Source organism: Hemitrygon akajei, chromosome 12 (genome assembly GCF_048418815.1).
Source record: "Hemitrygon akajei chromosome 12, sHemAka1.3, whole genome shotgun sequence".
Taxonomy (NCBI): Eukaryota; Metazoa; Chordata; class Chondrichthyes; order Myliobatiformes; family Dasyatidae; genus Hemitrygon; species Hemitrygon akajei.
In genome coordinates, this window is record NC_133135.1 from 40,737,555 (window position 1) to 40,751,647 (window position 14,093).

General features: G+C 38.9%; 1 protein-coding gene across 2 annotated transcripts in view; it reads left to right on the forward strand.

Annotated features, from left to right (window-relative positions):
- The window catches only part of mast2 (microtubule associated serine/threonine kinase 2), a 405,044-nt gene that overhangs the window by 34,580 nt on the left and 356,371 nt on the right, over nt 1-14,093 (forward strand). For both annotated transcript variants that reach the window (XM_073062969.1, XM_073062970.1), the window contains exon 3: nt 4,118-4,233. In XM_073062969.1, the coding sequence (XP_072919070.1) occupies nt 4,118-4,233 (116 nt within the window). The remainder of the gene's footprint in view (nt 1-4,117; nt 4,234-14,093) is intronic.

Sequence of the window (14,093 nt, forward strand, 5' to 3'; positions counted from 1 at the left end):
TACATCCGGTATTATTTAGTGCAGTTAGTCAAACTTTTGTCTTAGTATATAGTATATATTTTACCTTTCTATGCATATAAAATGCTTAAGAATGTATGTTTCAGCGCTGGGCTCGGGAACAGAAGTTCCCGAGTTTGATCCAGTGACAGACCGCTATCGTGTGCATTCTCCACCGTGCAGGGTTGATGTGGAGGATCAAAAACCCAAAACCCAATAATTAAACCACTGCATTGCTTAGTAATAATTGTAGCTTTCATCAGGGCAGGGCCTTTCTCACTTTATCCTTTAAAATTGTTCCGATCGTTGACCGACTGTAGCCTAACGCTTTACCAATGACTGATGGCGTTTCACCTCTTTCCGATCGCTTTATTATTTCCACTTTATTTTCAATCGTGATTATTTTCATGAACAGAAACACTGCGGATTCAAAGCTTCGCCGCTGGGTCCTAATGTCCACTGCACTGAGACAGGTTAAATAAGGTCTGGGGTTCCGCTGGGTTCTAAGGCCCACCGCATTGAGACAGGTTGAATAAGGGACTTGAGCATCTGCGTTTTTTGGTATCCGCGAGGGGTCCCAGAACCAATCCCTTGCGGATAAGGAGGGCCGACTGTATTTAAAAATGGGAAGAGCTGGGGACTAAGCACATAGCCTTGTGGTGCACCTGTGTTGATGGTGATTGTGGAGAAGATGCTATTGCCAATCCAAATTGACTGAGATCTGCAAGTGAGGATATTGGGAATCCAGTTGCACAAAGGGCTATTAGGGCTTAGATCTTGGAGCTCAAATATAAATCTTTTCTGCCTTCAAAGCTTCTGGACCCTGTGAAGGGCAAAACAAAGGACTCATCTTTATCTTGAATGGGTGGCTTTTTTTTATTCTTAAGGTCTGACCCCAAGTTCTTGATTTCCCCAGAAGAGGCATCATCCTTTCCACATTATCCTGTTCCAAACTTTCAAGAACTTGCATTATCCAGACTCTGAATCTGTGTTTTTGTAGCTTGGTTTGCCAATAGTCTATATTAAATTTATTATTGCATCTGATTCACAAGTATTAAAAATCCCTGTTTGTTATCTATTGTGAATCAATTGATGACTGAAATCATTTTTTACATAATTAAACCAATTTTATTTAATTTTTTTCCATTTATAGAATGTATCAGTATGAATCTATAAGTCCCTGGGTGTCAAGATCTCTGAGGATCTAACGTGGTCCCAACATCTCGATGTATCTTTTAAGAAGTCAAGACAGTGGCTATATTTCATTAGGTGTTTGAAGAGTTTTGGCTTGTTACCCAAAACACTCAAACTTCTACAGCTGTACCATGGAGAGCATTTTGACAGGCTACATCAATGTCTGTCATGGGAGTGGGTTGGGGCGGGATGCTGGGTACTGCACAGGATCGAAAGAAGCTACAGAAAGATGTAAAATCGGTCAGCTCCATCATGAGTACTCGTCTCTGTAGTATTCAAGGAACAGTGCCTCAGAAAAGCGGCATCCATTATTAAGGATAGTCATCACCCAGAACATGCATTTTTCTCATTGTTTCTGTCAGGAAGGAGGTACAGAAGCAAAAAGGCACACGTTCAGAGATTCAAGAACCGCTTCTTCCCCTCTGCCATCCGATTCCAAAATGGACATTGAACCCATGAACATTACCTCACTGTTTTTATTTTTTCTGTTTTTGCATTATTTTTAATTTAACTGTGTGTGTGTGTGATTCAGCCCACTGAGTCTGCTCCAGCATTTGATCATGCCTGATTTATTATTTCCTCTCAATCACATTCTCTTGCCACAACCACAAGTTGCTGTGAAAAGCCATATTGTAGACATTCTATAAAGATCTTTTGGAATCCAGCACCAACTTGATTTTCCCAATTTACTGCATGTTGAAGACCCTCATGAAAACTGTAACATTGCTTGCTCCTCTTGTGTTTCTTTTTTATCTCCCATTGTAATTTGCTACCACCCATGTTGGATCCCCCCGACAATTCACCTATCAACACAACCGATCGACAGATGATGCAATAGCCACAGCTCTACGCACCATCCTTACACACCTAGAGAAGAAGGATGCTTATGTGAGAATGCTGTTCTTGGACCACAGTTCAGCATTTAACACCATCATTCCATCCAGGCTCGACAAGAAGTTCAGAGACCTCGGCCTTCACCTTATCTTGTGTAGCTGGATCCTGGACTTCCTGTCAGATCGTCAGCAGGCGGTAAGAGTGGGCTCCCTCACCTCTGCCTCTCTGACCCTCAAAACAGGTGCTCCACAGGGCTGTGTCCTAAGCCCCCTCCTTTACTCTCTGTATACCCATGACTGTGTTGCCACCCACAGCTTCAATCTGCTGATTAAATTTGCTGATGACACTACATTAATTGGCCTGATTTCAAATAATAATGAGGCAGCCTGCAGAGAAGAAGTCTCCACCCTGAGACAATGGTGTCAAGTAAACAACGTCTCCCTCAATGTCACAAAAACAAAGGAGCAGGTTGCGGACTACAGGAGGAATGGAGACAGGCTAACCCCTATTGACATCAATGGATCTGGGGTTGAGAGGATGAACAGCTTTAAGTTCCTTGGCATACATATCACTGAGGATCTCACATGGTCTGTACATACCGGTTGTGTGGTGAGAAAGGCATAATGCCTTTTTCATCTCAGACGGTTGAAGAAATCTGTAATGGCCCTCAAAACCTAAGAACTTTCTTACGGGGGCACAGTTGAGAGCATCCTGACTGGCTGCATCACTACCTGATATAGGAACTGTACTTCCCTCAATCACAGGACTCTACAGAGAGTGGTGCAGACAGCCTAGCGTATCTCTGGATGTGAACTTCCCACTATTCAGGACATTTACAAAGACAGGTGTGTAAAAAGGGCCCAAAGGTTCTTTGGGGACCCAAGTCACCTCAACCACAAACTGTTCTAGTTGCTACCATCTGGGAAACGGAACCTCAGCATAAAAGCCAGGACCAACAGGCTCTGGGACAGCTTCTTCCACCAGGCCATCAGACTGCTTAACTCATGCTGACACAGCTGTATTTCTATGTTATTTTGACTAATCTGTTGTACATACTATTTATTATAAATTACTATAAATTGCACATTTAGATGGAGAAGTAATATAAAGATTTTTTACTCCTCTTGTATAGGAAGGATGTAAGTAATAAAGTCAATTCAATTCAATTGTACTCCACATCCTGGCTACTATTTGGAGGCTGTATGTAATTCTCGTCAGGGTCCTTTTACCCTCTTTTTAATTCTACCGACAAGGGTTCTACATCTTCTGATCCTATATCACTTCTTGCTAAGACTGTTTCATTTTTTGGGGGGAGTCCTGGGGTTTGCGTTGTTTCAAATCTATTGATTATTTTGCATCAGAATTTAATTTGTATTTTCAGAGCAGTTCAAGTAATCTCTCTTAATTCAACCCTCTGCTTTAAGATTTTGTTTCTTTATCTTTAAAATTAAGGGAAAGATTCCAGCTGCAAAAGACACATCAGCTACCTCGTGTTTAAGTATTTCCAGTCAAAAAAGTTGAGATTAGGTTGAGTTTTTTTAAAAATTGCTAACTAAAGATAGATAGTGGAAAGGATGATCAGCTCGTGTGACAGTATTCTTTTGGTTTGCAATTTTATCGTGTCCTCCTTTCCACTGCTGACCATGTCTCTTTTACTTTGCTTCCTGCATCATCTCTTCTGCATGAAATAACAGCTTTCAAAATCACTACTGTATATTTCTAATGCAGATTTCCATCCAACTAGTTTATGTCAAAAGCATTTAAAATAAAACAAGTATAAGGTACTGATTTAAGTGTCATTGTATTCATTGGGGAATAAACCAATAATTTGTATACGACAAGGAAATAGTTCGGAAAATGTAGAGACTGGCCACAAATGTATGGAGTTTAGTCATTAAAGCAGTAGTGACAGAATAGGAGTGGCAGAGAAAGGTGATACAAGAAAGCGCAAGTCATTTCATGACAAGATTATAAAGTAGAGCCATTTTTGTCTGTTTTGAACATTACAAAGAGCTGACTATGAAATTAAATACTTTAATCTCCTTATATTTGCTGTTGTTTTGCACTAAGTTTTGTATTTTTTAAAAACCAGGTAAGCATTTGCTGTATGGACCATCCACGTGTCGATTATCAGCTGAATCCTCCAATTTGGTGCGAATGCGGAATCAGGCATTTGGGCAGTCAGCTCCTTCTCTAACTGCTGGCATGGTAGGTCAATAATACCTTTTGAGGGCATCATTGAAAATAATTTCTGTGTTAGGTTATACCTCTTAAGCATGTTACAATTGTTTTCTTCAAGTTGTCTACTTGGCTTTTAATCTTATTTCTAACCACTAGTATTAGAAAAAAATTCTTTATCAACAGAACAATTTAAATGCATTTTAGAACATTCAGAGTGGAACTTATTGAAATTTTCACCTGCATGATTTAACTTAATACAGTCTGTTATGATATTTTTTGTTGTCCAAAGTTATGAGCATGTGCACAGCTGTTTAGAGAAAGCTATTTAAAGATTGTGAACTGAAAAATTCAGCCGCAGCTGAATGAACAAAAAAATAGACTTCAAAGCAGAAGAAAAAGCAATGTGATTCATGAGCACAAATTTCTTTGCTGAGCAACTTGTACTACTCAGGTAAATAACTGATTTGACCAGGATCCATTAGTTACCAAACATTGAAACTTTACAATTTCATTGACATTGTAATTCATTGACCATATTTATAATGTTGATTTATTTAAGAATAATTGCACATCTGCTAAAATGTTAATATTTTCACTTTTTTGAAAGTTGTACTGGTAACTTTTGCTGGGACTTTGCTTCAAATTGGCAGATTATTTCATAATGCTGAGTTGTGTAAAACTGCCTGAGGTTAGAGAACTCTGAATCAAGATATCTGACTTGGTGGTGGCAGTTGCTTCATTTTGATGATTAGCTCTTGGTCATACAAGTTGACCCAAAACCAAAGAGAGAATGGTGACATTAACACTGAATTGAAAGGCCATGGCATATTCAGTATGTTTCTTCCATGCCTAAAGATTAGTTAATGTTTGCTGAATGGAAAACGGTCTTACCATACGTTTGAAACACATACTTGGTATGCTGTTTGTATTCTCTTTGTATGCTTTGAAGAGCCTCTCAACAACCGTATTTGTGTCCTGCATTTTTTAAAGAATTCTTAGAGGCTTCCTACTTATGAATCAGGAACAAGAGTAGGTCCCTCAGCCCTTCATAACTGCTACGCTGTTAAATGTATGGCAAGGCAGATTCATGCAATAACCCTCATCCCCTTATCAAGTAACTGTCTCAGTTTAAAAATGTATTCATAGACATTGCTTCTGCTGTTGTTTGAAGCAACAGCAACCCTTGGCAAAAATCTTTGGCACCAAGTTTCAGCCTATCTTTGGGTAGAATGACTGGCTAATATTTCCAGTTTAAGTTTTTACCCCACAAGAGCAAATGTCATTTGCATATCAATTCTGTTCTTTATGTAATTTTTGTCATGAGATATTGAAAAATGAAATAAAGCTGCCACCTTGTGGTTATAAGTAGCTATGCTGAAAGATAATGAAAACTGATTTTTATTTATATATATATATATAATGTGTATGTGTGTGTGTGTATATATATATAATGTGTATGTGTGTGTGTGTATATATATATATATATATATATATATATATAAAATGTGTGTGTATATATAAATAAAAAGTTGTTGGACTTGTTATTTTGACTAATGCCTTTTGAGTTCCTCTCAAAATTGCTTCAAAACATCCTTTTTATTATAAAATGTTACTTGATCTCTAATTTTTTTGATTTGTTTGAATTGTCGTGGATATTATTGAAGTGACCTGATGGAGTAGCATTAGATGTTCCAATTTGTATTAAAATTATGACATTAAGCCTTTCATTGTGAATGAAGTCTGATTTTGTTGCAAACCATCAAGTTTGATATCTTACCAAAAAGAATGAACACCTTTCTGGTATTCTGGTATCAATTCTGTGTTGCTCTCGATATTTTTGAAGAATTTCCATGTGAAGTATGTATTCCTCTAAGTGATTGGAGAGTGAGTTTTCATTATGAAATGTTAGAATGAAATTGCCTTTGTTAAATTTATTTTAGAGAATTGTATTTCAAATTAATTTAGTAATAGCACAGTTTTCTTCTGAAATGGTTAAGCATAGATCATCATGTTCAACTTAGCCTATTCAAAGTTCTATTTGCTTCAGAAGTCATAATCTCGGTTGATATAATTTACAGTTTAAAAATTATTTTTATAGCAATTATGTGTTTTAAGTAATAAAGTTGTTCATTAAATGTTCAGCTGTTTCATCCAATCCCTTGCGTATCACTTTCCAGTCAAAAGACATTCGAGCAATTTGTAAGAGGGAAAAGAAATCACCTTCTGTCTTATTTATTGACAGAAACCTCTCATTTATTTCTAAAATATTGACTACTCTGTGTATTTAATATTTTAGTAATATGTGAGTAATATTGTAAATTTTATGTTTGATTAAGCAGTCATTGTACTTGCATAATGCCTTGTGGGTTATCTGTAAAAGTACGTAAATGGCATATGCCACCACGTGATAAAAGTAAAAAAGAAGTTACACTTGCACTCCTGGCACTCTTGTTTTCCTTTCAATTAGCTTTTATGTTTTGAAGTTACAAAACATAACACACATGTTCCAGATTTTCTGCATAAGCAGAGACAACCCCTCATTGTCAAGACTTTCAGGATCTTTTGTTTCATTTAAGGTATCGTTCATTCCAGCAGATAGCAAAAGTAGTTTTGACTGGCATTTCTGTCTGTTGGTTGTGTGAGTTAAGATTTGGAAAACAAAATAAGAAGCTGGTTTACCAAGTAGCTGTGATGAGTGTGTCCCCATTAAATCGTTCAGTCTTCTGCAGTTGGAAGCTCTGGGTGAACCATGAGATCTAAAATTTGCTGGGGGCCAGATCAAAGGCAATCAAGTCTGGAGACTAAGACGGCTACAAGAGGTGCACGTGCGATCTCTGGAGAGCCACCTTACGGGTGAATTGGAGATTCTGGACCAAATTAGAATCATGAGGGATGTTTCATAGCTGTGGGAGGGCTTGAATGCTTTCACCTCCTATGAGGTTAAATCAAGCAACATGGGGGACATTACAGCTTTGTTTTCAGGTGAGGTCAATGCGTTTATGCTTGCTTTGACCATCATAACATGGAGGAACCATCATAAATCCCCACATCTCCTAATGATTCTTTGATCTCAGTATCTGATGCTGACATGTGAGCAGCCTTCGAGAGGGTGAATCCAAGGAAAGCATTTGGACTGGATGGGGTATCTGGCCATGTACTAAAGACCTGTGCTGACCAACTGTGTTCACTGAGATCTTTAACCTCTTGCTATGGCAGTGTGTGGTACACACCTGCTTCAAGCAGGCTTCAATCATACCAGTGCCCAAGAGGAGTGTGGAGACCTGCCTCAATGACAATTGCCTAGTTGCACTTATTTCCGCAGTGAAGTGTTTTGAGAGGCTGGTGATGAAACATATCGGCTCCTGTCTGAGAGGCAACTTGGATCCATTCCGATTTCCCTTCTGGAGCAATAGGTCCACAGCAGGTGCCATCTTAGGTGCATACATCAGGATGCTCTTAATTGATTACAGCTCAACATTTGTTACCATCATCCCCTAAAAACTAATCAATAAACTCCAAGACCTTGGCCTCAATATCTCCTTGTGCAATTGGATCTTGACTTTCTTACTTGTAGACCCCAGTCAGTTCGTAACGGCAAAAACATCTCCTTCTCCATCCCCATCAGCACAGGTATACCACTTCTCATTCAGCAAGTCCAAGGAATTGATTGTAGACTTCAGGAGAGGGAAACCATTAGTCCATGAGCCAGTCCTTATTGGAGGATCAGAAGTGGAAAAGGTTAACAACTTTAAATTACTGGGTGTTAATATTTCAGAGAATCTGTCCTGGACCCACCATGTAAGTGCAATGTGAAGAAAGCACGGCAGCACTTCCACTTTCTTAGGAATCTGGAGATTCAGCATGATATCTAAAACTTTGACAAACTTCTGTAGATGTGGAGAGTGTATTGACTGGCTGCATCATGGCCTGGTATGGAACGGAAAATCCTACAAAAGCTGGTGGATTCAGCCCAGTATATCTTGGGTAAAGCCTTCCCAACTATTGAGCACATGTATATGAAACACTGTCATAGGAAAGCAGCACCCACCATCAGAAATCCTCACCGTCAGGACATGCTCTTTTCCCAGTGCTGCCATCAGGTAGAATGTACAAAGCTTCAGGACTTGCACCATCAGGTTCAAGAGCAGTTACTAGCCCACAACCATCAGGTTCTTGAACAAAGGGGTTAACTACACTCACTTGCCCATCCAGTGAGATGTTTCCACAACTAATGATCTCACTTAAAGGACTCTTTATCTTGTTATTTCATGTTCTTATTATTTATTCATTTTTTAATGTTTGCATTTGTACAATTTTTTTGTCTTCTGCATTATAGTTGATCTTTCATTGATCCTGTTATAGTTATTGTTTATAGATTTGCCGTGTGTGCCCATAGGAAAATTAATCTCAGGGTTGTGCATGGTATATATGTACTTTGATAATAAAATTTATTTTGAACGGTGAGCTCTTGAATGATGAAAAAACAGGCAATGATTAGTCATGTTATATTTTATAAGATATTTTGAATTGCCTGAAGCAATTGAGAACTTTAAAAATGCTTATGAAATTTGGGCTTATCGTATCTGGCTGCTTTCCAGCATTTTTAACAGAGAATGCTGTCTTAGGACTTGTAAAGAAATGATGAGCAATAGCTATTTCAAACCCGAATACAAGATATATTTTTATATCCGGGTGATTTAATGACAAGGGCTCAAAGAATCCCATTTTCTAAATGCTAATAGGTTTGTCAAATGAGTATGGAATGCTTTGAAGCATCAAGTGGCTTTCACTGTGAAGTGAGACACCATCAAGATTATAGAGAGCTGTATGAAGATAAGCTTATTGTAGATGAATGTACTGAGGAAGTGTTGCCAGGCTTAGTAATTGAGTATACGCCTGACTGCACTTTCACAAGCAAGACCAGACTTGCATGATAATCTTACATAAAAGAGCGAAGTAAACTGAGGTTGTTTTTGTTTTGTGTTAACCAAACAAGCTCAGACAAATTGAAATTTCTCATGATGGGAAAACATATAATTTCTTTAAAAAATATGCAAACATTTTCAACTGATTATCAAAGCAGGGCTAATTCTAAAATACTATTTTCAGCATGTGGCAGCAGTCTTGCAGTGCAAGGATGAGAAAGCAGTGAACAGACAGTAGTGCTTCTGACATTGACATTTAATAGAACGTGGTTCAAACTTGCACATGTGAACTCTGCTTTCAGCAATTCCATCATTGAGTCCTGGACAAGTGTCATTCATAGTTGAAGTGTGAATTATTTTCTCCATATGGTGGTTTGTATTTTAGATTTCACACTGAAGGAGTTCCTGTTTTGTGAAAAAGTGAATGCCTGTGTCAAATTGAGAGACTTCAGTAAACCAAGAACTAAACAAAACTGTTGTCGAACCTCAGCATGTCAAGCTGCAAAAGGATATTTGAAGTTCTGGGTTAAAACACTGCATCAGGATGTGTGGGGTCTTGACCTAAAACATTGGCTATACCTTTTCTCCTACATATGCTGCCTGATATGCAGAGTTCTGCTAGCAGTTTGTTTCTTGCTCCAAATGCCTGCATCTGCAGTCTCTCATGTCTCCTCATACACTGAATTCTCACTTGCATGTGTTTAAAAATGTAAGATAACATGGAGTTGTGCACAGTTCTTCTCCTGCAAAAACAGCCATAGCTGGTAGCATGTTTGGTTTTGGGTATCTGATTAAATGGTGACAGCAGGAGATGGATGAGTCTATGTTACTTGCAGCTCATGACATATGTAGGGAGTCAACATTCAAGAAAAAAGTCAGCAAGCTTCATTGAAAGGAAAAAAATGAATTTGGATTTGGATCTGGATTTAAGTGCTCAGGAGTGGTGAATTGTTGTTTCCTAGGGTAAATGAGAAAATATAACTTTCTGGCATTAAGCAGACTGAGGCATTTCTTAGGTTAAATGTATGTACATGCCTTGGATAAACTGGACAATGTACGAACGGTTGTAGGATTAAACAGCAAGGGATCTGCTTGGTGTAATTGGAAGAAGTGTCCATATGTAGTGAAATAATAATCTAGGACTTTGGTACTAGCTATCAGATTTTCTGAATTATTGTATGTTATTTCTATTCACACTTCTATTTCACTTTTTTTTTAGATGTTTTATGGTAAAGTATTATAATAAATTTGCACTGATCCAGATACATGGGAAGGGATTTGTGAAACCATGAGTCCTGGTGACTAGAGAGTAAGTGTGGCAAGTGTTACTTGGAGAAATAGATGACATAGAATTTGTACTTCTGAATTATCTTACAGCAGATTATTGGAGTTTTCATGATCAACAAATATCTTGGGTAGAGATGCAAGGGGCTATTTGCTAAATTTTTGGTTGATAGATAACATCAAGAAACTGTTAAGTAAGTGTTCTGTGTGTTGTTACCTTGCATAGGCTTCAGAAAAAATATAAAAAATTGTGGGAAAGACAATTAAAAGAAGCTGAGGAGAAAGGACGACTGATTTTTGATAAGGCACTATCTGGGAATGTGTCATTTTTGGGATAGTTAAGATAGAATTGCCACATTTGGGAAAAGAAAAAATAATAGCAAAAGGTAATGGATCTCTCTACCTTCAATTATAGATTAATGACAATATCCACTTGGTGATTGTTTCTCCATCATCTTCTTGCATAGATGAATAGAGGAGGAGGGAGACCAAGAGGGCAAAATTGTAAGTCACAGGAACAGTGATGACTTCTGAAGGTATTAAGCCTTCTTTGGGTCTTATGACCAGAATCTGCCCTAGAAGAACCATTGTCTTATGGAGTAGACTAAATCCTCATCAGCCACTGACTTCATCACTGTGGATGTAAGTGCAACACTGTTCTGAGATGTGGAAGAGCAAAATGATTAGGATATTTTGTAAACACGTTGAAGATGCCTTTTTGCTATCATCTGGTAGCGACACACCAGGTAGTCCTAACTGCAGATTTGCAGCAGAAACTGTTCTTTGATTTATGTGGCATGGTGGCTCACTCTCTATTTTTATCAAAACATTACTGGTATTCTATTCTGAATGGAAACAAAGAATGTGTCTACATTCACAAAGCAATAAACTATGAATAATGGTTTTGTTATTAACATTATAGTCATGACAGCTTTCTTTTGCTGAACATTTTCCTGCAAATTAGGAATAACTAATGTTACCTACCCGTGGGTATCTTGTGACTTTCATATGACCATGATGTAATGGTCTTGTGATGGTGGGGTGATGTAATGTTCCCACCAGTGAGAAGTCACGTGGTGGCCTCTTTCAACAGGGTATAAAAGGAGAACCCTCCCTCCCTCCCTGTAACGTAGGTCAGTGGCTTAATTCATCAGTGACTCCGTTCTGCTGCTTATTTGATTTCATGATGCAGTTTCATTTAAAAGTGGAATTTTAATTTCTACTGTAAGAATCATTGTGCCGGCAGTTCTGAAAATCGCTGCCAGTCCAGTCGGAGAGTGAAGAATTTATTGAAGTACGGAAAACCTGAAGGATCGAGAAAACAGGTTCGACCTTATTTAATCTTCATTTGAAAGGAATTAGTAACCTGCAATCCAAGATGGTCTCTGCTAAAGAGCAGAAAGGACTGGAGCAGGGTTTCGCCAAGGAAAGGTCAGTGCCTTTAAGCCGTTTTATTTCCTTCGCCATAAATCCTTCGGGCAAGGCATATTTCGGCTGGGATCAGCAGTAACGTCGTGATGTCAAGGAATTCGTTACTTCTAGAAAAATCTCTCCAAACTGACTGTGTAAATCATTTGGACTTTTGTATTTACTACTTCTAAGAACTATGTTCGCCATTTCTTGTTTTAAGAACTGTTCGAGCTGCCGTGTAGCAGTTCACTTCCGGTTAAGTTAGTTGTTTGTTTTCGGTTTTTTTGAGCAGTGTTTAATAAAGGTTTTATTTGTTATAAAAAACCTGTCTCAATTCTATATTCATTGTTGCCATATCGTAACACTAATTAGTGGTCCATTGTAGAATTCAAGTTTGCCTGGTATTCACTGGTAAGTATAAAAACGACAGATCACTCCCTCTGTGATTCCCTTGTCCATTCCTCCCTGCTCACTTGTGCATCCAGTCAAGATGGTGCCTGCGTACAACATTCCTTTAGTCGACATCTCATGAACCCATATATTTAGCTTCTTTTATGTATTTTACGTTTTTTTTGTTATGGATGTGATTCTAGATCTGTTGGACCCTATGATTTGCTATTTGGGGATCATTTAGGTATTCCATCATTCTGCCGTCTCTGAGGAGATTCAGAGAGGTAAAGACAAAGTGTGGGAACATCTTGGCAGGCAAACTGTGAGACAATGTTCCTCTCAACTTCGCTGATGAAGCCTTCCATTGTTCACTAATTAAAGTGATGAGGGAGATTAAAACATCAAGGCAAATGCAGAAACTTTGAGATTGTTTAGGTGCTCAGTGCTCTGCAGTCTCTGAGAAGATTCTGGGAGACAGAGACAGTGTGTGCAAAGGCTGAGGGACAGGGACGCAAGCCATTTTAAAAAATTCTATTTTGCCGATTAAAGGTTCCATTGTTGGCTGCTCAAAGCAGCAAGGGTGATTGAAGCATTGAGACGAGTGCAAAGGATGAGCGCTGGCTGTGTCTTTTTTGATGGCTCTGCTAGAAGAGGGAAAGGTCTGCCGCTGGGCCTGTGAATGTTGCCCAGGTTTTCTGCATATTGGATGTGGACTTGGACTATAAACTTTCTTTTCAGTCTTTGTTTTTTATATTCTGTGTTTCTTGCATGATTCTTTTTGTTTTTTCGTGGGGGAGGAGGAATTTGGGGATTCATGTGTCTGTTCCATTTTTGTTAATTTTTTTGTGTGGGGAGGGGGAGTGTTTGGGGGTTGATGATCATGCTGCCTGTCTTTTCTTTCTTGGTTTTCATGGCTACCTGGAGAAGAAGAATTTCAAGTTGTATACTTTGAAAATAAATGAACCTTTGAACTAATTTCCCTGTTGGCATGTTTCCCTGCAAGTGACAGAAATGCTTCATCTGCCCATTTACCTCCTTCCTCACCTCTTTACAGGGCCCCAAACAGTCCTTCTGGATGAGGCAAACCTTCACCTGCAGTTTTGTTTGAGTTATCTCCTGTATCTAGTGTTCCTGCTGCAGCCTCCTCTACATTACTGAAGCCTGATGTAAATTGGGGGACCGCTTTCTTGAGCATCTCCACTTCATCTGCAAAAAGCACAATTTTCTGGTGGCCAACCACTTCAGTTCTATCCTCGTTCCTATTTTGACATGTTGGTCCACGGCCTCCTTTTCTGCCACGATGAGTCCACTGTCAGGATGGAGGAGCAACACCTCATATTCTGTCCAGGTAGCTTTTAACTGATGGCATAAACATTGATTTCTCCTTCTGGTAATTTTTTTGTTTTGTTTTCTTTCACTTCCCCTTTCCTTCTATTCCCCACTCTTACCTCTTCTCCTCAGCTGCCTATCGCCTCCCTCTAGATCCCCTCCTTCATTCCTTTCTCCCATAATCCACTCTCCTTTCCAATCTGATTCCTTCTTCACCAACCCTTTGCCTTTTCTACCTATTACTTTCCAGCTTCTTACTTCATCCCCACTCCCCCACCCACCCGGTTTCACCTGTCTCTATGCGGTGGACGTTAGGACCCAGCGGACCCCAAGACCTTATTTAACCTGTCTCAGTGCGGTGGACATTAGGACCCAGCTGCAGAGATCTGAATCCGCAGTGTTTTTGTTCACGAAAATAATCATGATAACGATCGAAAATAAAGTGGAAATAATAAAGTGATCGGAAAGATGTGAAATGCCATCGGTCATTGGAAAAGTGTTAGGCTACATCGGTCAATGATCGGAACAATTTTAAAGGATAAAGTGAGA